At 40.4% G+C, this 22,075-nt stretch overlaps 1 protein-coding gene across 3 annotated transcripts in view; it reads left to right on the top strand.

The window, feature by feature from the left end:
* Window positions 1-22,075, top strand: part of LOC117539481 (synaptotagmin-2-like) — a 42,305-nt gene that overhangs the window by 13,832 nt on the left and 6,398 nt on the right. Inside the window, exons 1-4 of one of the 3 annotated variants that reach the window (XM_034205668.1) lie at window positions 14,713-14,848; window positions 18,724-18,982; window positions 19,116-19,273; window positions 21,349-21,474. In XM_034205668.1, coding sequence (XP_034061559.1) covers window positions 18,748-18,982; window positions 19,116-19,273; window positions 21,349-21,474 — 519 coding nt within the window. In that variant the 5' untranslated portion in view covers window positions 14,713-14,848; window positions 18,724-18,747. Of the gene's footprint in view, window positions 1-14,712; window positions 14,849-18,723; window positions 18,983-19,115; window positions 19,274-21,339; window positions 21,475-22,075 lie in introns of those variants that run through there. The other 2 variants (XM_034205666.1, XM_034205667.1) reach the window with 2 other exon arrangements.

Here is a 22,075-nt window from a genome sequence, read left to right as displayed (position 1 = left end):
GCCGATCTTTTCTACTTCATGCTATCTGCACAAATGGTTGACATTAAACATTAAAAAGACCAGGCAGTTCAGAGAGAATCAAAGGAAGGCAGGCAGGCAGCTTTGCATGACATTCTTCTGGACGTGTTTCATTGTGGTGATAGTGAGGGTAGTCAATCGTTTTGTTGACAAGACAGTAGTGACGGGTGTTGTTCTGCGAGACCAGAGATATAGTTCATTGAGCGTTTCACACAAACAGTCTTACGACACTTTTTTTTTTTTTTGACTTGCAAAATTATCTTTTAAATTGACAAACATCATATGTGTAATTCGTGGCACAATTCAAACGGGATCGAAAGATAATCGTTCTCTCTCCATAAGGTTGCAGTGCAGTGGGTGATATTATTGTCACAAGTAAGAAGGAAATTACATACCTAGGATCTATTCTAGAGGCAAACCTCTCCTGTGACAAAATGGCATCCAATGTAATAAAAAAAAAGTCAAAGAACTAGATTCCTATACCGGATCTCCTGTCTGGTAAACAAAAACACCCTGAAAACTCTGGCAGGAGCACTCATTCAAGGGTACTATGACTATGCTTGCACGTCATGGTACCATAGCACCTCCAAGGCGCTAAAAATAAAACTTCAAACATCGCAAAATAAACTGGTCAGACTACTGCTTGACCTTTCATCTAGAACCCACCTCACCTCTGCCCACTTTGACAACCTAGGATGGCTTAGAGTAGACGACAGAGTACAGCTACTTGCAATGGGCCTGGTCTACAAGATCCACTACACCTCTATGGTACCCATGTACATGTCAAAATTCTTCCCAAAGGTCAAGGAATACCATGATCATAACACCAGAGGGAGCTCCACAAATCATGTGAAACCCAGATGTGGCACAACAAAGGGGGAATACACGTTTCGCAATTATGCCACATCAAGGTGGAACGCTCTTCCCACAACTGTAAAGGAAAGTAAAACTATACTTACCTTCAAAACCTCTCTTAAAGAGCACCTTCGGGGGAGAGCATTGCAAAACTGGCCCCGGTAATGGTACAAATCTCAACCTGTCGTTCAATGGACAGCTTCCCCCCCCCCCCATCTATGTATATACTCACATTTTAGACTCTGTTACTAACTGTATATCTGTAGACTTGGTATGTCTTAAATGTCCGGTTAGGATGTATTAGAACAAAATCTAAAATGAAAATTGTAAATAAGCAATCTGTATGTAAAAAAACCACCTGTATGTAAATTGTAAATAAGCCATCTGTATGTCAAATATGTCTTAAATTATATGATGAATTGGAAATGGGGGACCCTGATGTAAACAAGATGAAAGTCTTTCTCTGGTCTGCATCCCCTTAACAATTGTATGTTTTGAGCTGTACTGTACTGTACCCAATATACAAGCTGTTAATAAACTTTTCAATCAATCAAGGTCCCATGGAGGTCCACCGGAAGGGGAGGGACTTCGCCACTCTCACCTCTGACCCCACCCCTTCCATCGAGTTATTACGTCACAGCGTATACTTCAGAGGAATATCAAAACAACGGCCCGGGGTGCAAAACGCATCAATGAAAGCGACCCTCTACCACACAAAACAACACCTGTAAATAACCCTATTTGTGTTCTTTGAAATTGAAAAGGATATTGCATTGTGTTTGTTACTTTCGTTGCAGTTGTATGTCTTAAGTGTAATTTGGCATGCTTTTATTTTGAAGGTGAGTTAACGCTGTTGACAGGAAGTTGCTGTTGCTATGGAAACAAGAAAAGTTTCACAGCGGGCGGAACTTGTCATAAGTCCGCGATAATAAAACCCACCCATTTAGAGGGAAGATATGATTGGTCAATTGTACTGTCATTTGACATTACTCTCTCGTTTAGTTACTATAGCTGGGCCCTCTGTGAATTCATAGCTGGACGTCCAACAGCTCCTGTCTTCACAGTAACTCGCAGAGACAAGCTTCTTTCATGTAACCCTTCACGTTCCAACATAAACTGAATAGGCAGATTCGAAGGATTTATTTCTTTGGAAATGTTAGCTAAACCGTTAGCAAGTAGCTATAGCTAGCCAGATATATTAAATAAACACTTTGTCATACAATCTAAATGTTATGTTCATTTTAGAGTTACCTGGTGAAATGTTGACTTACTGTTCGACTTGAAGCTAGAAGCTACCTTACAGTTGATCCTGAGTCCTGTCAGTTAAAGTGTTTCATAGTTAGCTTAGCTAAGCATCAACCTAGCACTGAAATATATGGATGTTATGTGACAGTATTTCTGAGAAAAAGTCAGCAGAAATTGTGGCATAGTTGCCACTGCTGTACGTGTCGACAGCATGTTTGAACGTATTAGCAGTAAATGTGGCTGTTTGGCCACTGGCGTTGCCATAACACCTGCATTTAAATGTGCAACCTCTTTTTGTGACAGATTTTTGCATGAAATTATAATTATCCGAATGATATTCCTATTGACAGCTAGTTTATATGTGAACATTATGAGATGGACAGCCAGAGAGAATAAATGAGAAACAGTTATGAAATACTATATGACAAAACAAGAATACAGTTTAAAAGGAGAGTGATTTGTGAAATATAAGAAAAAGAAAATCTGCTTACAGTTCTGTTTCATATGGGTGTTGAGAGATGTATCCATAGATCTCTTAATTTTGCTCTCAAAGTGCACCAGATTGATTCTTTTAACTTCAAGATTTAAAAAAAAATCTTCCCGGGGGAGCATGCCCCCGGACTCCTCTAGAGGAGGTTAGGTCCACGGTGTTTACATGCTTATTTATACAATATGTGTGCTTATGCTAACATCATAAGACAAAAGTTGGTTCCGTGTTGTGTGTAATGAGAACGCGCTAGAGTGAGGGGGCCCCCAAGCCAAAGCTCGCTTAGGGCCCCCAAAGGTCTAGGGCCGGCCCTGGTCCTGGATGGATATCCTTGTGGATTCATCTTCTTATTATAGACCCATGCATTTCCAAACATTTGGACTACCTATGTTGTAAATGTATTATCTTTTCAATTTACACACGGCATCTATTGCACGTCTGTCCGTCCTGGGAGAGGTTTCTCCCATTTTCCCCTTTAAATTGTGGGTTTTCTCCGGAAGTTTTTCCTTGTACGATGTGAGGGTCTAAGGACAGAGGGTGTCGTATTGTCATACTGATACTCTGAACAAACTGTGAAGTCCACTGAGACAAATGTAACATTTGTGATATTGGGCTATATAAATAAACATTGATTGACTGAGTTCAAAATTCTCAATAGAGCATACATCACCCCTGTCACAAAATCCAAGATGGACAATAAACACAGACCTATGCTGGCATGAATGTGGGAAGCGAGGTACATTGTTGCACCTACTCTGGGAATGCCCAGCGGTAGAAAAACTTTGGTCAGAAGTAATATCCTTAATGTCTGAATCTTTAAATGTTCATTTCCCCTACATGTCCCATTGCATGTCTACTGGGTCTCAAGCCAGATGGCAATGTTGTAAGGACTGCCGATCGGCTCTGGACATTGGGCTGTTTAGCCACAAAAAGACTCGTCCTACTAAATTGGAAGGTACGAAAACCAGCCTGCTTCACTAAGGACTCATGGCTGAGGGAGTATCTGGACCTGCTGAATATGGAGCGTGCCGCTTCTCTTCTGGGGGATTTTTAGGCGAGACAGGAGGATTACGGTTCACGGTCCGCATCACTCCTATCTGACCCTGTCAATATGTTATCTCCTGTGTAATGTCTTGTGTATGTAACAATTTGCTGTCTTAGGAAGTCATCCTTGCATCCCCCCCGTTATGTCTTGTTTAGTTGCTTATTGTTGCGTGTTTTGTTTTTTTTCTGTTATAAAAAAAATAATATATATATATATTTAGTATTTGGTTGGAATCGGACTGCTGTTTTCGTTCCTAAAATAAAATGAAATAGGAACACAAGTTGTCCTATGTGCCCATACTAATAATGATATGATAAGAAAAACTCACTTCTTCAGCTCAATTGACTAATCTTGAAAATCAGATGTTGGGAGGCCAACCCAGTGAACACTTCAAATATAGGACATTCAACATTTCAGTTGTGGGCACAAATTAATTAGATTTTTAAATCTCTTGTCAGTTTTGTTACACCTGTTTGTGCAGGCATATACAACTGTCATCACTTTCCTGAATTATTGAGCACCTCCCAACTCCAACCCAGGCAGAGTGTCTCACGTCAGAATGAGTTTCACCTGTGTGAATGCAGAGGGCCTTAAAATAGAGCAGGGGCATCACTAATGTTATGAGTTACATCTGTACCTTTCCTGTTAAAAAAGGTTTATTCCAATTTCAGGAAGGCCCTTTACCAAGAAATATAACAATGACAAACATTTTCCCCGAGATTATTTCATATGAATGGTTCTTGTTATAACAAGCAAACATGTTTTTACAAAAGAGGTTTTTATTCCTGCCTTTGACAAAGTAATGTATGAGTAAAATGTTCACCGACGTTATTCAACATACATCTTTAAAGGGGACCTATCATGCAAAATGCACTTTTTTACATCTTTTGTACATGAATATGTGTCCCCGGTGTGTTAGGGAACTCACCAAGTGTCAGAAAACACAACCCTCTCTCAGTTGTGGCTTAAATAACATGATAACGTTGACACCACACCTGTCTTCAGCCCAATATCCTCCTAACATTACACATCATAGAATGAATATGTATTAATCACCCAAAGTTTGTAGCCAAATGATGTTATACTTCTCAACACACCCTTACATTTGTTGGCAGTTTTATAATTTCCCAGGCTGATAAAATATTTACCTTTTAAACTGCATTCGACAGACCCTGGTTGTCTCTTTACTGTATGTTAACTAACATTTATCATTAAAGAATATATTCAGATATAATTGCAAAAGAGCTGTTTCAAATGAATTGAATGGTAAGCATCTGTGTAGCCATTGAAAACTATAGAAAACTTCAACATATTGACACCGGTCTCACATTGTTGAGAATGTAAACCTGGCAACATAAGGCTGATCCCCTCTCTTATTCTTGGCCAGGAAATCATTCATAGTGAAGAGCCGCTGTCAGAGCACAAGAGTTCTTCGACAGCCTTCCACCCACTCGACACTTCCACAAAAAATCTCCCAGGTGGTCACACACACACACACACACACACACACACACACACACACACACACACACACACATAGAAGCAAACACAGACACACTGCCACCTTGTTTACAAGCTGTATATCAGACACCAAAACACTGCAGCTGATGTACAGAGCCAAATATGACCATATGGTCCTTTCTGTTTACTGCTGTCTACGCTGCAGAAATGATGGGCCAGTGCCTTTTAGTTTGGGATGTACAGAGAGGGAAGGTATGGGAGGCACAGACGGCTAGAATGATAAGATGATGCATTGAAGAGAGGAAGAAGTGAGGCATGGCAGGGAATGGAGGAAGAGTGTGAGCAACTGACTGTTGGACAAACTGCCTCCCAGCTTTGTGTTTCTCTCTTACACCCCTGCATTGCAGCATTCCCCGGCAGGAGCAGAGAGGGTGCAGTCTTTTCCACATCCTCTCTGCTGCCTCAGAGGAGACGAATCATCTCGACCAAAACGTCCCGGTGCCGCTGGGCAACAGCTGTCCTCTGCATCAGACGGTATCAAATCGGCTTTGATCGCGGATTTGTCGCTCTGATCGACGTCCCAGCACAGGACAGTACTCAGGTCTGACTCATCCTTTGTGGAGAGGACGACTAGTGAAACAGAGAGAGAGATTTACTCACAGATGCTCTGAGGAAATTAGAAAGTCAGGGAAGAGCTGGAGTATAGGGACGGGTGGCGCAGTGGTCTGTGCGTTTGATCATCAGATCAAGGGGGCGTTGGGGAACTCCAGTTCGAAACCCGCTCCCGCCCCACTGCGTCAGGCCGTTGTGTCCTTGGGCAAGACACTTCACCCGGATTTGCTCCTGTGGGTATTGTCCACAGTAGATGACCATTACATGTATGATCTGTATGTGTAATGTGTATTTGTAAAGCGCTTTGAGAGTCATTGATAAAGCGCTATAATAAATATAAGGATTATTATTATTATTATAGTATCCCACAATGCACTGGGAGCATGAAAAAAACAATGCTACTGTACTATCACTGCTTCAGGTGATAATGCAGCTGTGTTGTGACCTTGCTCTAACACTCTGCCAGGCATAAAAACTGCTGAGTCAAGATGTAAACGTGATTTATTCAATATGGTCAAAGAACATCAGCTAATTAAACTTGATGTTCACATCCAGGAGAATGAAAGATATGCAACATTACTTTAGTATTAATAGAGAGCTTTTAATCTGACCACTATTGATTATTCTTTAGTCTTCTTGTTCATGCTTATGCAAGTTTAGGGCTGCTCAAATTCTTGTTAAAAGGTTACTTATCTTTTCATATTTAATCTGATAAACACTTCTTCATTGAACCACTCGTTGTTTTTTTTATTATTAGCTGATGGCAAAACTCAGTTCATGATTAAATATTGCTTTTAATTTAGGCTTGTGTTGTATTTTATCTTGTTTGTTTAAAGACACAATCTTCAATCTATCATAATTTCTGCTTTTCATTTAAAATGCATTAAGAATACTGACAATAAACATTGATAAAAAGTGAGATCTATATTTGTTTCCGCAAAATCAGTTTTTGCGAATTTTTTATTTAACCTTTATTTAACCAGATAAAAAAAGCATTGAGATACAATCTCATTTACAATGCTGACCTGGTCAAGAAGGCAGCAACGTTACACATAACACAAACATAAAATACAGAGAACATAACTAAGAAAACAAAAGAGGAAAAAGCAGTGACTACATTGTGCACATTAGGACAGTAAGAAAGGTACACTACTTATTGCTGCAAGAGCAGCTGGTGGTAAGGACTTCAGACAACTTCAATTTAAAACATGCTATTGAGACAAGTGCCCTCAGTTTTAGGCTTGATTGAAGGTCATTCCAAGACAAAGGACTCCTTTTCCCAGCCTCAGTCCGCACGGCAGGTACCTGGAACCGTATCCAGGCACTGGTTCTGAGGTTGTAAGAGTTACAAACTGGAACAAATCTGGCACATATATACAGTGGAAGCTTACCTAAAATGGCTTTATACATTAATAAAAACCAATGCTGCATCCTACGCATAGTAAGTGAGGACCATCCAATTAGGCTATACAGTTTGCAATGATGAGTCCTACAGTATAGGGTGCATTATATCGCAGTGCAGCATGGTAGAGTGGGTCAAGTTTGGCCAAAACAGTGGGACAGGCAAATCTATGAATGGTATCACCGTAGTCAAGCTGGGACAGGAATAAGCCAGAGACCAACCTTTTACGGGATGAAATTGAAAAACAACATTTAATTTAAATGTAAACAACATTTAACATTCATTCTGTAAAGGAAGCCAAGAGTGAGTTTCAATTTCTTTGTTAGAACTTCAATATGGTGTTTGAAGTTTAGATTTCTATCCAACCAAAAGCCAAGATATTTGTATGTATCGACAAACTCGACAGAGAAGCCATCAAGGGTGTCAATGGAGAGGCAAGAGGATGCTGACTTGGGAGCAAAAAGCATTGCTTTGGTTCCCTTACTGTTCAATAGCAGTGTGGAATCAAGAAGTGCATGCTGCAGCGTGATAACATCAGATTTTAAATTGTAAACGGCCATATCCAGAGAAGGAGCACATGAATATACAATAGTGTCATCAGCATACATATGATAGGTAGAAAATAGCATCCGATTACAAATATTGTTTTCATATAATAAAAAAGAGCAAGGGCCCCAAAATAGAGCCCTGTGGAACTCCCGTCTCCGAGGTGACAGGGCCAGAGACAGTACTACCCAACCTGACGCTTTGAGTACGGTCGGTTAGATAACTCTGAAACCAGCAAATGGCATTATGACCGAAACGAGACATCAACATAACATTAGACAGAATGTGGTGATCTACAGTGTCAAATGCTTTGGCTAAGTCAATAAACAATGCAACACACATTTTTTATCCAAAGCAGCCTTAATATCGTCTAAGACTTTCAGACTGGCAGTCACAGTGCTGTGCTTTGATCTGAATCCAGATTGCATAGGCTTAAGGATGTTGTACGAATTTAAAAAACGTTTTAGCTGAGTAGAAACTAGGGACTCAAGAATCTTTGATAACACAGAAAGATTTGAGATAGGACGATAGTTATTTAACTCATAATTCAGCCTTACATGATTTTCTACAAAGCAAAGTACAATATGATACCCCTCAGAATAACATGGCTATTCATTTAATTTCAGATATCCATTAGCCGCTTTCACACCGCAGGACTTGCCGTACTTTAGTGCCGGCACTAAACGGCACTGAATCCGCCAGGGGGCTAGTGCCAATCGCATTCACACCGCAGTACTTTCTCTGAGGCAAGATTACGCTGACGTCACTTCGTCTTCTTCTTCTCTGGGTTTACTGGCAGGCCGCAAAACCACTTCACGGCGAGTACAAAAAAAAACGAGAGAAGAAGAACTACACGGGGAGGGGGGGGGGGTATAAAGCCCACCCGCTGTATGAGGCGTTTGTTTACTTTCCGACCTCAGACATGATGGAGTTCATAAGGGTAATTTACAAATAAAATACCCCATTATAACAATGGACTTTATCTTTATGTATGTATTATATATTACCCCCTAAGGCTGATTTTGGAAAAGGACATTAACCCTTGTTTGGTGTTTTTCCCTTATTTATCTAAAACAAATGACATGATAAATTACTTGTGTTTATGTGTGTAAGACTTGTGTTTCTGCCCGTGCCATTGCTGCACAAGGTTGCAACATTGTAGATACATTCAACCACCGACACCTGTCTGCTCTCACATTCTTCTATTCTGCAAATTTGGGGTGGGACACAATAAATAAAGCTTCGCCAGTTTGTTTGTTTTATTGCACAGTCAAGACATAACAATAACGGCATCACGCTGTTCCAGGTGTGTCGTATGCATGTAAATTGAAGTTAAATAAAAGTGTGAAATGTAAAATAAAGTGTAAAACAATGTAACAGTGGCAATATATATAGCAGCAGACACACCTTAGTGCAAGTTAGGTGTCAGTATTAAAAAACAGTGGCAATATATATATATATATATATAATAACAATAGAAAATCATTACCACTCTTATTATTGTGGTCTTTAATTTTGTTATAGTCCTGCCTGAGTTTCTTTATTTTTACCCGGCATCCGTGTGCACTGTGCACGATTCCCAGCTCAAGTAGCTTTTGCGAACATCGCTCAAAACATTTGGAGTTGGGAACTGCTTTCTGTAGAAGCTGCTGCATCCCGTCCTCAGAGTAAATTGCCAGAAGCGCCGACACTTCCTCATCATTCCACCGCTCTGGTGTCGTAGTACGTGTGGTCATAACTGCTTTAAATTACAAAAAAACTACTCGCTCAGGTGTGGATGTGGTTTTGTAGCGAGGAAAAAAATGGCTGCCTAACAAAAAAAATTCAGAGTCTAACGGGGCGTGGTTTGCAATTCGCCCAGCCAATAGAAATAGAATAGAAATTGGCACTCTTTTATCACCAGGTGCATTTTATCATTTTACATTTTACATTTTATCACCTCTCTAGCAGGGACTGAAAATGGCCAAAAGAGTTCCCGGCACTGAATAGTCCCGGCGGTGTGAACTCGACATTATTGGTACTAACGGAACTAAAGAACCAAAGTACCAGTGAAAGTCCTGCGGTGTGAATGCGGCTATAGACTCTGTCTCTGTAGAAAAGTGCAGCTTGGTTTGGCTCTCTGCCATTTACATTTGCTCCATTTTACTCTTTGCAATTTATTTCACAATGAAGTCCTGGTTTACTGCGTCCTATATCTACTTTTGAGTAAATTAAGTTATTGTTGTTGCCAAGTTTGCTCTTCTGCCAATGCAGATTTACAGAGTGCTGCTTTGCTTTAAATGTAGGAACTTTCCAATGAGGCAGCACAACGGATCATTGAGCTGAGAGTCGTTTAACAAGAAGACACAGTTTCAAACCCCCTGATATAAAACACTCACCCTGCTGTTCTGCAGCGACCTTAACCTCTAAACAGAGAACTAAAGCAACTGTGTGTCATGGTGTGAGTACGAATTTGTCTTATCACTTTTACTATATGGCCAATCTCCCTCTCATCAAAAAAACTTGAAGTAAAAAAGCGCCTTTTCATTTCAACATAATTTGCTTCAGATAATCAGTCCGATCTTGAAAACTACAGCCACTAAATAGTGCAACACATAACCATTAATAAATATTTACAATGCAATGTAATGTAATTTAATTGAAGGTGTTTGTATCAGACAAAATGTTAAATTATGTTTACATTTATGAGTTTGAGAGGTGGTTGTAGGTGGGTTTTGTTAGCCCAAGACAGCTGTTTCCTGTCTTTGTGCTAAATTAAGCTAAGCTAAGCTAACTTCCTCAGGGATCTGTACAAATTGGTATTTTCCATATGAATATGAGAATATATATATATGTTCTCATCTTAAGGTGCAGATTGGATTTTGCTCTTCAGTTATTTACAAAGAGGAACATCGCCACATTTGCTTTAAACATGATACTTTATCTAACTTAAACATAAAGACAGATAACATGCTCATCACAGACAAACTGGATGTGGCCATGTACTTGAACATTTTTTTCACAAACATAGCCACAACTCTTGTAAATAAATTACCCTCCCACTCAGGGCTTTTTGGAGTAGATCACATCATGACCTACTACAAAAACCTAGGGGTAGGCAAAGATGATTTCAGTCTAGCAAGGGTAACAACAGCAGAGGTACTCATTAAACTGAGTGCCCTCCAACCTAACAAGGCCACTGGCCACGACAATATCCCCTCCAAATTCCTCAGAGACACAGCAACCGCCATCTCACCAGTCATAGCTCACATAATTAACCTCTCCATAAAACAGGGAAAAGTACCCAAAGACTTCAAAATTGCAAGAGTAACCCCCCTGCACAAAAAGGGCAGCAAATTGGACCCAGGCAACTACCGCCCTGTTTCTATACTTACCTCCATCTCGAAAGTCATGGAAAAAATAGTATATGAACAGGTCGAAAAGTACCTTGCGGAAAAGAAACTAATCTATGAATTTCAATCTGGCTTTAGAACATCCCACTCCACGGACACATGCCTTCTTTATTTGAGCGACCACATCAAACAAGAGGTGGACGAGGGCAAGTACTGCGGCATGGTGATGCTGGACCTACAAAAGGCTTTCGACACTGTCAATCACCCCATTCTGATTGACAAGCTAAAAGCAATTGGTTTTGATAAACTATCGGTGAGCTGGATGCAATCCTACCTGGAGGGGAGAGAACAGATGGTGGAGGTAAACGGTACTCTGTCCCCCCCCCTCCCAGTGAGCTGTGGTGTTCCACAAGGAAGCATATTAGGTCCGTTGCTGTTCCTAATTTATGTAAATGACATGTCATCAGCATGTGACTGCAACTTGTTCCTGTTCGCGGACGACTCAGCCCTGCTGGTCTCTGACAGGAACAGGTTGCAGGTTGAAAAAACCCTCAGCTCCGAGCTCGGCAGAATCTGCACCTGGCTCGCCGATAATAAATTATCATTACACCTGGGTAAAACAGAGTCCATTCTCTTCGGTTCTAAACATAATCTCAGCAAATCCGACGACTTCTCAGTTGCAGTGGGCGACATTATTGTCACAAGTAAGAAGGAAATTACATACCTAGGATCTATTCTTGAGGCAAACCTCTCCTGTGACAAAATGGCATCCAATGTAATAAAAAAAGTCAATCAAAGAACTAGATTCCTATACCGGATCTCCTCTCTGGTAAACAAAAACACCCTGAAAACTCTGGCAGGAGCACTCATTCAAGGGTACTATGACTATGCTTGCACGTCATGGTACCATAGCACCTCCAAGGCGCTAAAAATAAAACTTCAAACATCGCAAAATAAACTGGTCAGACTACTGCTTGACCTTTCATCTAGAACCCACCTCACCTCTGCCCACTTTGACAACCTAGGATGGCTTAGAGTAGACGACAGAGTACAGCTACTTGCAATGGGCCTGGTCTACAAGATCCACTACACCTCTATGGTACCCATGTACATGTCAAAATTCTTCCCAAAGGTCAAGGAATACCATGATCATAACACCAGAGGGAGCTCCACAAATCATGTGAAACCCAGATTTGGCACAAAAAAGGGGGAATACACGTTTCGCAATTATGCCACATCAAGGTGGAACGCTCTTCCCACAACTGTAAAGGAAAGTAAAACTATACTTACCTTCAAAACCTCTCTTAAAGAGCACCTTCGGGGGAGAGCATTGCAAAACTGGCCCCGGTAATGGTACAAATCTCAACCTGTCGTTCAATGGACAGCTTCCCCCCCCCCATCTATGTATATACTCGCATTTTAGACTCTGTTACTAACTGTATATCTGTAGACTTGGTATGTCTTAAATGTCCGGTTAGGATGTATTAGAACGAAATCTAAAATGAAAATTGTAAATAAGCAATCTGTATGTAAAAAACCACCTGTATGTAAATTGTAAATAAGCCATCTGTATGTCAAATATGTCTTATATGTCTTAAATGATATGATGAATTGGAAATGGGGGACCCTGATGTAAACAAGACGAAAGTCTTTCTCTGGTCTGCATTCCCTTAACAATTGTATGTTTTGAGCTGTACTGTACTGTACCCAATATACAAGCTGTTAATAAACTTTTCAATCAATCAATCAAAGAGGCTTGCCTCACAGGGAAGGACTGGAAACTATGGGAGAGCATGAGAGTTGCTGCTTTTCTGTGGTGAGTGCAAGGACAATGACAGAGTGTACTGTCAGTGAAGCTATATAATGTAAAATATTGTAGACTTCTCTTGTTAGCCTGTTAGCCATGCTAGCTCTACCGTTTCTGTTTACAAACCTACCCGATCATATACCCCATTCTGGCTGCTTTTTGACACATCACCCAAGTAAATGTTTTCACATGAAATCTGGTCCGACTGCCTTTAACTCTCAGCAAACAAAGAGAATAACATATTTCCAAAAATATAGATGAATTACTTTAAAGCACAACAGTGTTTCCTATAGTTTGTGTTTGATATGTGACTGTGGAAATGGCTTTTCTCTTTCTCTTAAGCCTCTTTTCATCTTAGTCCTGAAACCACAAACCAACAACAATATCCTCCTCTCTTAGCCCTTCAGTTCTCTCTTATGCCACATCCTTTTCACTCTTTTACGCCCCTTTATCCCCAGCTCATGCTACCAAATTCAATCATTCCTAATTTGAGTTGTAGATCGCAAGTTAATGTCAAGATCACCCAACTCACTCCTGGAATGAAATATGTAAGAGAACCCAATAAAATCAAAATCAAAATGTATTGGAAAGGTTTACTTTACAGCAAGTAAAACATGGTGATCTTAAACATCGTTCACAGTGTTAAAGCGTTTATTTAAATAAAGTTTCACTTACTTTAGCTAGGAGATGATTGTGGAGAACATGGAAGACAAATATCTGGGTGCTTAACTTTGCAGTACATTTGTACAAGAAAGGACTCTCTGTGATGCAGCAGTTTTGTGTGAGACCCCTGCTCCCTGCTGGCAGGAGAAGCTCACTGCAGAGTAAAGCAGAAACCTCACACTGGCTCCTGACAGCTGCTGGCTGAACATGAGCACACATAAAGGTATTTCCCCAAGGAGAGTGACGAGGGAAGGAGGGTTTGAGGACAATTCTGGGTACAAATATTGAATGCTGAGAAGGAACAGCTCAAATATATAACCACATAAGATAAGTTTGTGTTTGCTGATTTGAAACCATGCAGAATGTAACTGCTGGTACCTTCTTTTTCAAGAGTAATCATTTAATCTCTCTTTATGAATGCATATATTTATTGGTAACAGCTCAGTTGTTTTATGATGCAATGGTTCAAATTAACTCCCTGGGCTGCTGCATGCAGATAGTAACTGGAGAAGATGTTTTGCAATCTGCTCTCTTCCAATCATAACTGCGAGTCTCCTGAGGGATAAGTGAAAGGCAGACGAGTTGACCTAATCACTCTGTTTTTTCGGTTGTTGCTTGTGAATGGGTTTAACAATGTAGGGTCTCTCAAGAGGGTTACAGCGCATTTCTACGATCAATTGTGGGGCTCCAATTAACTATATGAGCTCAGTGTGATGTTATTTGGAGCTGATGTGGTGAAGTCAGCACACCCTTAACAATCCGTCAGAACTCCTTCCTTTGCTTGTTCTCCATCTCTGATCAATCTGAACTGTGGCTTTTCACACACACACACACACACACACACACACACACACACACACACACACACACACACACACACACACACACACACACACACACACACACACACACACACACACACACACACACACACACACACACACACACACACATATGCATATTGATCTTTTACAACTGCCCTCCAAGGCTACCAAAGAGTGGCATGCTGCAATCAGCTGTGTGAGCGGCATCACAAATGAGGTTTGGGGGAGCAACGGAGGGAGAGAGATGGGGAGAAAGAGGTAAAGAGGCTGTGTGCATGAGTACATTGAGGGAGAGACAGAAAGGGAATGGGGAGGTGTGTGATGGGAGGGAGGAAAATGGGGGAGATGGTGTGCATTGGAAGAGGAGGAGGAGGCGGAGGAGGAGGAGGAGGAGGGGTGTAGTGCTGCAGTGGAGAGAAGTGAGAGGAGACTGCAGTCTTTGCTTATGGGAGAGATCAGACTATGTTACCACAGCTCTGAGGGACTGTAGCGAGCTGGAGTTTCTGATATTGGATGGGCCACCTCACGAAGGGGATAACCACATCTGACCGGTGAGTTTGTTTTGGGAGATCTTTTTTAAATTAGGGTGCAGTTAGGTAACAATCAAAAGGTACAATTTACGAATGGCATACAAGTATCCTGTCTTCAAGTGATGATTTAACACTTATACCTGTATTCTCTGCACATGATTGGGAATCAGAATGTGTCACAGTTTTTTTTGTGGCTGAGTGATGCTGGCCAGTGGTGAGCTGCAGAAATCAAAGGCAGATAAGGACTGAGTGCTGATGGCATGGACAGACACATGTCTCTAAATCCTTAAGAAGAAAGGCCTATAGATATGTTTTTGGTGTTTTGCATGCAGATTCATTTCTGATCATTTGAACATAAAGCATATTTAGTTATGAAAGTTAGTGTTGCAGCCAAAACTTGAATGATCATGAATCACATCAGAGTAAAAGCAATCTGCACTCACATAATGCCCAGCGCTCAGGCAGTGACTTGACGCTGGACTTGAGCCAATTGTTGATTTGATTGGCTGGTCACCGGCTATAGGCAGGTTGTGGATAGACACGATCAGGATTGCTTAGCAACAATGATCTGCCGGCCCACAGCACACAGGCCTCTACTGTCTGTGCACACCACAGGAATTTCATGACTAATTCTAACAAGACAAGAATACAACAAGAGAAGGCGTCCACTCTACACACACATGTTTGAATGCAGTACTTATTGATCTGTGGCCAGAGAGTGAATGGAGATGATGTTACACAACGATTGTGTTTGCCAGACACAGATAGGGAAGCCCTGCTGGTTCACTTTCATCTTGTGATACATATATCCTCACATGCACTGTGAGCTCATTTACTGTAGACATGTCTGTTCAGCAAAAGACTCATTCTTACTTCACATATAAACTCTGTGTGTGTGTGTGTGTGTGTGTGTGTGTGTGTGTGTGTGTGTGTGTGTGTGTGTGTGTGTGTGTGTGTGTGTGTGTGTGTGTGTGTGTGTGTGTGTGTGTGTGTGCATGAAACCCTGTCTTGACTGTCGTTCTTGCCCATTAAGAGCGGATTGAAATGATCTGTCTTTTAAACTAAGACGGATCAATACCCTCTTCTAGCAGGAGATACAAGAAAGATTTGTTGGATAACACACACACACACACACACACACACACACACACACACACACACACACACACACACACACACACACACACACACACACACACACACACACCCACACACACACACACACACACACACACACACACACACACACATTCTATATTTTATTCATGCTGACTGTGTTGTTCAATTCAATTTTACACTTCATTTTTCTTGTCTATGATACAAGAATATAAGACCATTTACCACATACCAAAGAATCACATAACGCTCTCTTTGCTGCTTTAAAACACATTCATTCCACAACCTTTTCTGTCAAAACAATTTTCCCATTTCCCATGTTCACCCTGAAGCAAAAACAAACAAACATGGAGAGGTAGGTCATAGAGGGAAAACAAGAAAACGGTTGTCAAAATGCCCAACATATTTTGCAATATGTTGAGCTGGTGGGGGGCATGCAGCAGACAGGTAGTGTCCAAATAACAGGGTTCAGTATTGAATATAACACCTGTCTGTCACACATGAGCTCCCGTGTCTCATACTGCAGTAAAACAAATCTTTGGAGAACTTCTAACCACTTTTTTTGTTCCTATGTCTTTGTCGAAGTACAACTGGGCTTTGTGTTATCCAATAAATTACGTATACATTTTTGCTACAATGTAAAAGTTGTCATATGCCTCCTGCAGAATAAATATTGTCTCACTCTTTGTTATCTCTTTGTATGCAAAGAGATAACAAAGAGTGCGAAATATAATGCTCACTTAAGGCTGGGAGGTAAATTGATTTTCTCAGCTTTTTTTTGATGGATTGAATTTCCTGAGGGTAAAAAGGTGAACCATTGTAAAGAGAGACGTGCTATTCTCTCATTGTGCTGAAATCAATTTAAATGTCAGTCACATTCGTTTTTTGGAGCATTACGGTTCAGTTCATTCCTCTCCAGGGGTACGACTAATGATTAATCTGCAACTCAATAATTAATTGTTTGGCCTGTGAAATGTTAGGTTGGCTAAATTGTTATTTTTTGTAATTGTTATTGTTAAATCACAATTGTCCTTAACCCAAATATGATGTCATCGAATGTCAATGTGAAAAACCTAAAGAAAACTGAGAAAAGCAGCACATCTCCAGGACTGAGAAAATGGAACCATGTTTGAATGTTTAAAACTTGAACTCAATCATCATAAAAACCCACTGAGAGATTGACAGGTTATGTTCTGTCATTGAACTTATCCTTTAGTCAGCTCGTTATTTCTCTTTAGTTAAAATATGTTAAGCATTCAAACATCTATTTGTTTTTATCCAATACATTCATATGGCAGCAATTTACTTGTAATCTATGTGTTAATCACTGACTCCACCTAGCTTTTTCCTATACATGTTACCAAAGTGGTAAAGACTATCCCAGCATGCATTTGGTCGAAGAAAAGGCAAAGGACTTAAACTCAAAAGCATAAACAGACAAAATAATGATTTTCAATCCTAACATGTAGGGAGAACATGAACAACTGACAGAAAACAGGTTGAAATAAGATTGATACCAATTTCATGTCTGTACAGTAAATGTGAAGCTACAGTTGAGTTTAGCATAAACACTGGACACAACTAGCCTAGTCCTATGAAAAGGAAACAGTTTGCACCTATCAGCCCCTCTAGATCTAACTAATTAACCAATATTTTTTTTTGTAATGTATTATGTGCTGTCATATATCTAGGTTGTGTATTGTAAACTGAAAGAGGATGTAAAAACACAGGCTGTGGTTCCAGTCTTGGAAACAGTTAGCTGTAGCTTCATTTTTTACAGACAGAAATTATGCTGTAGAAGTATTTTATCTTCTGTATTGCTTTAACAATTCAGCTAAGATCGAACTATAGACAATATTAGGGCCTATTTCTAGGTCTCTCTTAGTCAACTTTCAAATCATTGGTGTAATGTGTGTATTCAGTCTCAACATCCATGTCTTTTATTTCATAATGGATTCATTAGCTGAGGATTTGTGCTCATTATTCTAACTGGTTTCTGTTTAATCTCTCACTGATAATGACCATTGTTGACTGTGATGACTGTGATGATTCTATTTCCCAATATCTTTTGCAGAGCTGAGCTTTATTGCAACTCATCATCTCCCACACAAATGAGATTGTGTTGGTCGTCAGTCTCTTACTAAAAGAGCATCAATACATTGATAATGAACATAAAATGCTTGAATTGATAATAATTGATAATTTCTTTGATTTAATTTGATACTTGAAGCACGATTTTAGGAAATGTGCTCAATTGTTTTCTTTCCAGGAGTTGGATAAGAAGATCAACATCTCTCTCGCGTCTGTGCATTAAGAACATAATTTAGGAGTTAATGAGCTATGCATAAAGGTCATACAGGACGAGGATCAGTTTGCCTGGTCTACACAATTCAAAGATTGGCCTACAAACACCTTTACCTTTCAAATGTGTTGAAGTTAAGCAATTTTGCATTTCATGAGCCTGAATTTGATTATTGGACAGTCTGTATTTTGCTAGAGAGCAACATACAATGAATGTGTGTGTTTTGGAGAAATCCTGTGTTTGTGTGTCCCTCTGGAGAGAACTTAGGGATTTGAGCCTTTCCAGACCATTTACATACACAAAAACCTATATAACACACAACAGGAAAGGGAAAACCCCAAAACCATAATCGGGCCTCTTTCGTGTTTAAAGTGTCCTTCCAGAGGATCTCCCTCCAGAATCATCATCAGCACTGATGTCATGACATTTCTTTGTCATGCCTTACTTTCCCTTTCTCTCTGATCTGTGTGTTCCTCAGGGACGCTGCGTCTAGTCTTTGACGATGAAGTTCAACTTGTTCAGAAGGCCAGAGGCCGTGGCGGCCCCCGAGCCCACCGGGATCACTGGGGCCACCGGGGCCACCACGGCCACTGGGGCCACCTCGGCCCCCACCCAGGCCTACGTCTCCACCTCGGTGCCGGACCTCGGCCCTGGCTCCAACAACACAGAGATCAGCAAGAACGACATGTTTGAGGAGATCAAGAGCAAATTCTTGAATGAAATTGACAAAATCCCATGTAAGTTATAATATAACGCACTGCACTTGATATTATCAGGTGCAGTGCTACTTCCTGCTGATGTAAAAAACTTTACAGAAATTCTAATTTACACATCAATCTTAATTGTTGCCCTTTTGTTTTTGACTGACAGTGCCTCCTTGGGCTCTGATCGCCATCGCTGTTGTGGCCGCGTTGCTTATTCTGACCTGCTGCTTCTGCATAATCAAAAAATGCTGTTGCAAGAAGAAGAAGAACAAGAAAGGGAAGAAGGGGAAGGATGGCTTCAACATGAAGAACATGCAGGGCGAGGTATGACGCCTTGTGCTTCTTACACGCTGAAAAAGAGTAACTGGATGTTTTAGGTGATATTTTGCCTTTTTTTTACATCAATTTACTATTCACGTTTTTATTGCTATTTATACCATTTATTGCTAATATTTTCTGTCACTATAGCTAACCAAATTTGATCTTTTACCAGCAGCTTTTGTAGCCCAGACTGTAGAGGACACAAGGAGAGCTCTCTTCCCCTCCATTTATTCGATGTTGTTGTTGTGGTCGTTCAAATGTGTGACGTATTCCATTGTGGCCCCTTGGTGAAAAATGACACACTTTGTTACAAGTTGGCAAAGAATAATGAGCACTATGAATTGGAAAGTTTCTCCTGTCAAGTTGCAAAGTATAAAAAGCAACATTTCTATGTGATGGATGAAGGCATATCACCCGCATTAATATTGGGAGACTTCGGATAGAAAGTACAGTAAATCAGAGATTACATGTTAGAAAAGCCACTCATTTGAGAACTAATCAACTAACATCAGCATAGATTGCTCTGAGCTCCAGTGACAGTTAATTAAATTAATAAATTACTTCTGTCCAGGGTGTGAATTTATCGTCCCCAGCCCAAAACAAGAGTGTCATTTCTCACCATAATTGTGGTGGTGGTGTTGACTGCCTCTCTTCTTGTAGTGTGTGGTGTCTTGTGAGTTGAATCTCTTCCTCTCTCTGCTCTCCTCCTTCCCCCCCCCCCGCTTTGTGTCTGTCTTGTGTGTGCCCCGTGTTTCTTGACTGTGGTGGACTCCCGCTCTACGGTAGGTGGATAGCTCACGTTGGCGAGGGGGTTTCATGGAATGAAAGTCGTAGCTTCCTTTGCAACTCTGCAACTTTGCAACTCTTTAATTTGTGCTGTGACAGCTTGAGAATGACACAATGGAAAGCTATGATGTGCTCCATAAACCCCAGAGAGGAGAGTTTAACACATTGTTCCTGGGACAATGTAACTGTAACTCACACCAATATGGAAAGTATTGGACTAAGAGATGATATGCAAGACACTTTTTAAACACTAAGAATATATGCATGTGATAAAGGGCATGGTTGGTTGTTTGGGAGACATGAAAACGGTGATGATAAAACTGCATGAATAGAGCAATACACGCAAAACTGTCCTTTCCATTGAAATGCTCAAGGAGAACGTAGGATGACACTGGATGGCCTGAAAGAAAAAGTCCTTTCAAAGTCAAGGCCACCTTTGCAACGAGGCTTACATTTTCAATAATAACACTGCAGCAATAAGACTATGAAATAGCTGCCTGTGCCCTTTCACCCTGAAACATTTATTGTAATAATAGGGAGCCTTATTTTATCTTGAAATATGAAGGTTGTGAAAAAAGTGTGTCATTTGAAAAGCCAGCTCCTTGCACTGCATTTTTTTTTCCTATTTGCCTTTAATCAAGGTTCAAGGTTCTTTATTTGTCATACGAACATAGCTACAGAGTAGTTATGTCGATGAATATGTTCTCGAACAGTGCAACATAATAATACAGAAAAACAGAAAAATATAGTAAATATTAAAAAGTAAATACAAAAAGAAAAATAATCATAATCATTTTAGTTTGCAGAAATGTGCTGTTGTGAGCTACTGTAGTTCCTTAGGTGTTTACATAAACACGTCCTTCATTTGGTGAAATTAAAAGGGCTTAGACAAAAAATAAAACCATGCCAATACCTGATTGTTTTTTGGAAGACTTGTACTTGTATGACCCCTTTTAGTGGAACTAGCATGCAAAGCCTCCACTGCCTCTGGCTGTCACAATGGCTGCACAAGCATGCCAAAGGAATTGCCCAAAAAACAGGAGGAAAAGGTGTCCAAAAATAAAAAGTATGAACATTAATATGTGTTACCAGTAGAGATGTCCTTGGTTATTATCATCAGGTGCTGTGCAGGTAAGCAGCAACCAGAACATGTATCTCCCACGTAAAAACTGCTGGAGCTCCAGTGTCTGTGGCATGCTGGCTGTGGTGGGGAGCCCTGTCGTCTGACTCCAGATCTCCTGACCCTTAACATCCTATTTCATCTTCTTACTTCCACACCACAGATACACCAGGACGAGGATGATGATGACGAGGGAGAGACTGGACTGACGGAGGAGGAGAAAGAGGAAGAGGAGAAAGAAGAGGAGAAACTGGGGAAGCTGCAATACTCCATAGAATATGACTTTGAAAATGCAAAGGTCTGTGGATGTCACTTTGTAATGCTATTTAAAGAAGTAATTCAATAATTTTTGGAATACAATAATCAGTTTTCTAACTGAAATACAAAATATTGATGGCACTTTCTTGTCTGAAAGGGTTGATATGGAGCTACAGGTAGCAGCCGGTTAACTTAGTTTAGAATAAAAGGGGAAGCAAGGAAACACTGTTAGCGTAGCTCTGTCCAAGGGTAGCAAAATCCATCTACAGTACCAGGACCTCTAAAGATAAAGATATAATGGGCTAATAAGTACCGTTTAACGGAGCAAATTTTCTGATTTGATTTTGAGGGCTTTTACCCTCAGAGTGGGCTAGCCGTTGTCTCCTGTTTTAATGCTAAGCTAACTGGCTGGGATAATAATACTACATCAAAGTCATTATTACTCCTTTAAGGTCTAACCCTTAAACATGTCTTGACGGCTTCTTCTTAAAACATCAGCAGGGTAACATCATAATTCATTTTGAAAAGCTAAATATGTCCCAAAAAAATAGATTAGCAATAATTGTTGATGAGGGAAAAAAAAAAAAAAACATTTGTCAGAGATTCAGTAACTTTGATCACCATTACTGTAATATTCTCTG

The sequence above is a fragment of the Gymnodraco acuticeps genome, unplaced genomic scaffold, assembly GCF_902827175.1.
Source record: "Gymnodraco acuticeps unplaced genomic scaffold, fGymAcu1.1, whole genome shotgun sequence".
Taxonomy (NCBI): Eukaryota; Metazoa; Chordata; class Actinopteri; order Perciformes; family Bathydraconidae; genus Gymnodraco; species Gymnodraco acuticeps.
This window is presented reverse-complemented; position numbering and strand designations above follow the sequence as displayed.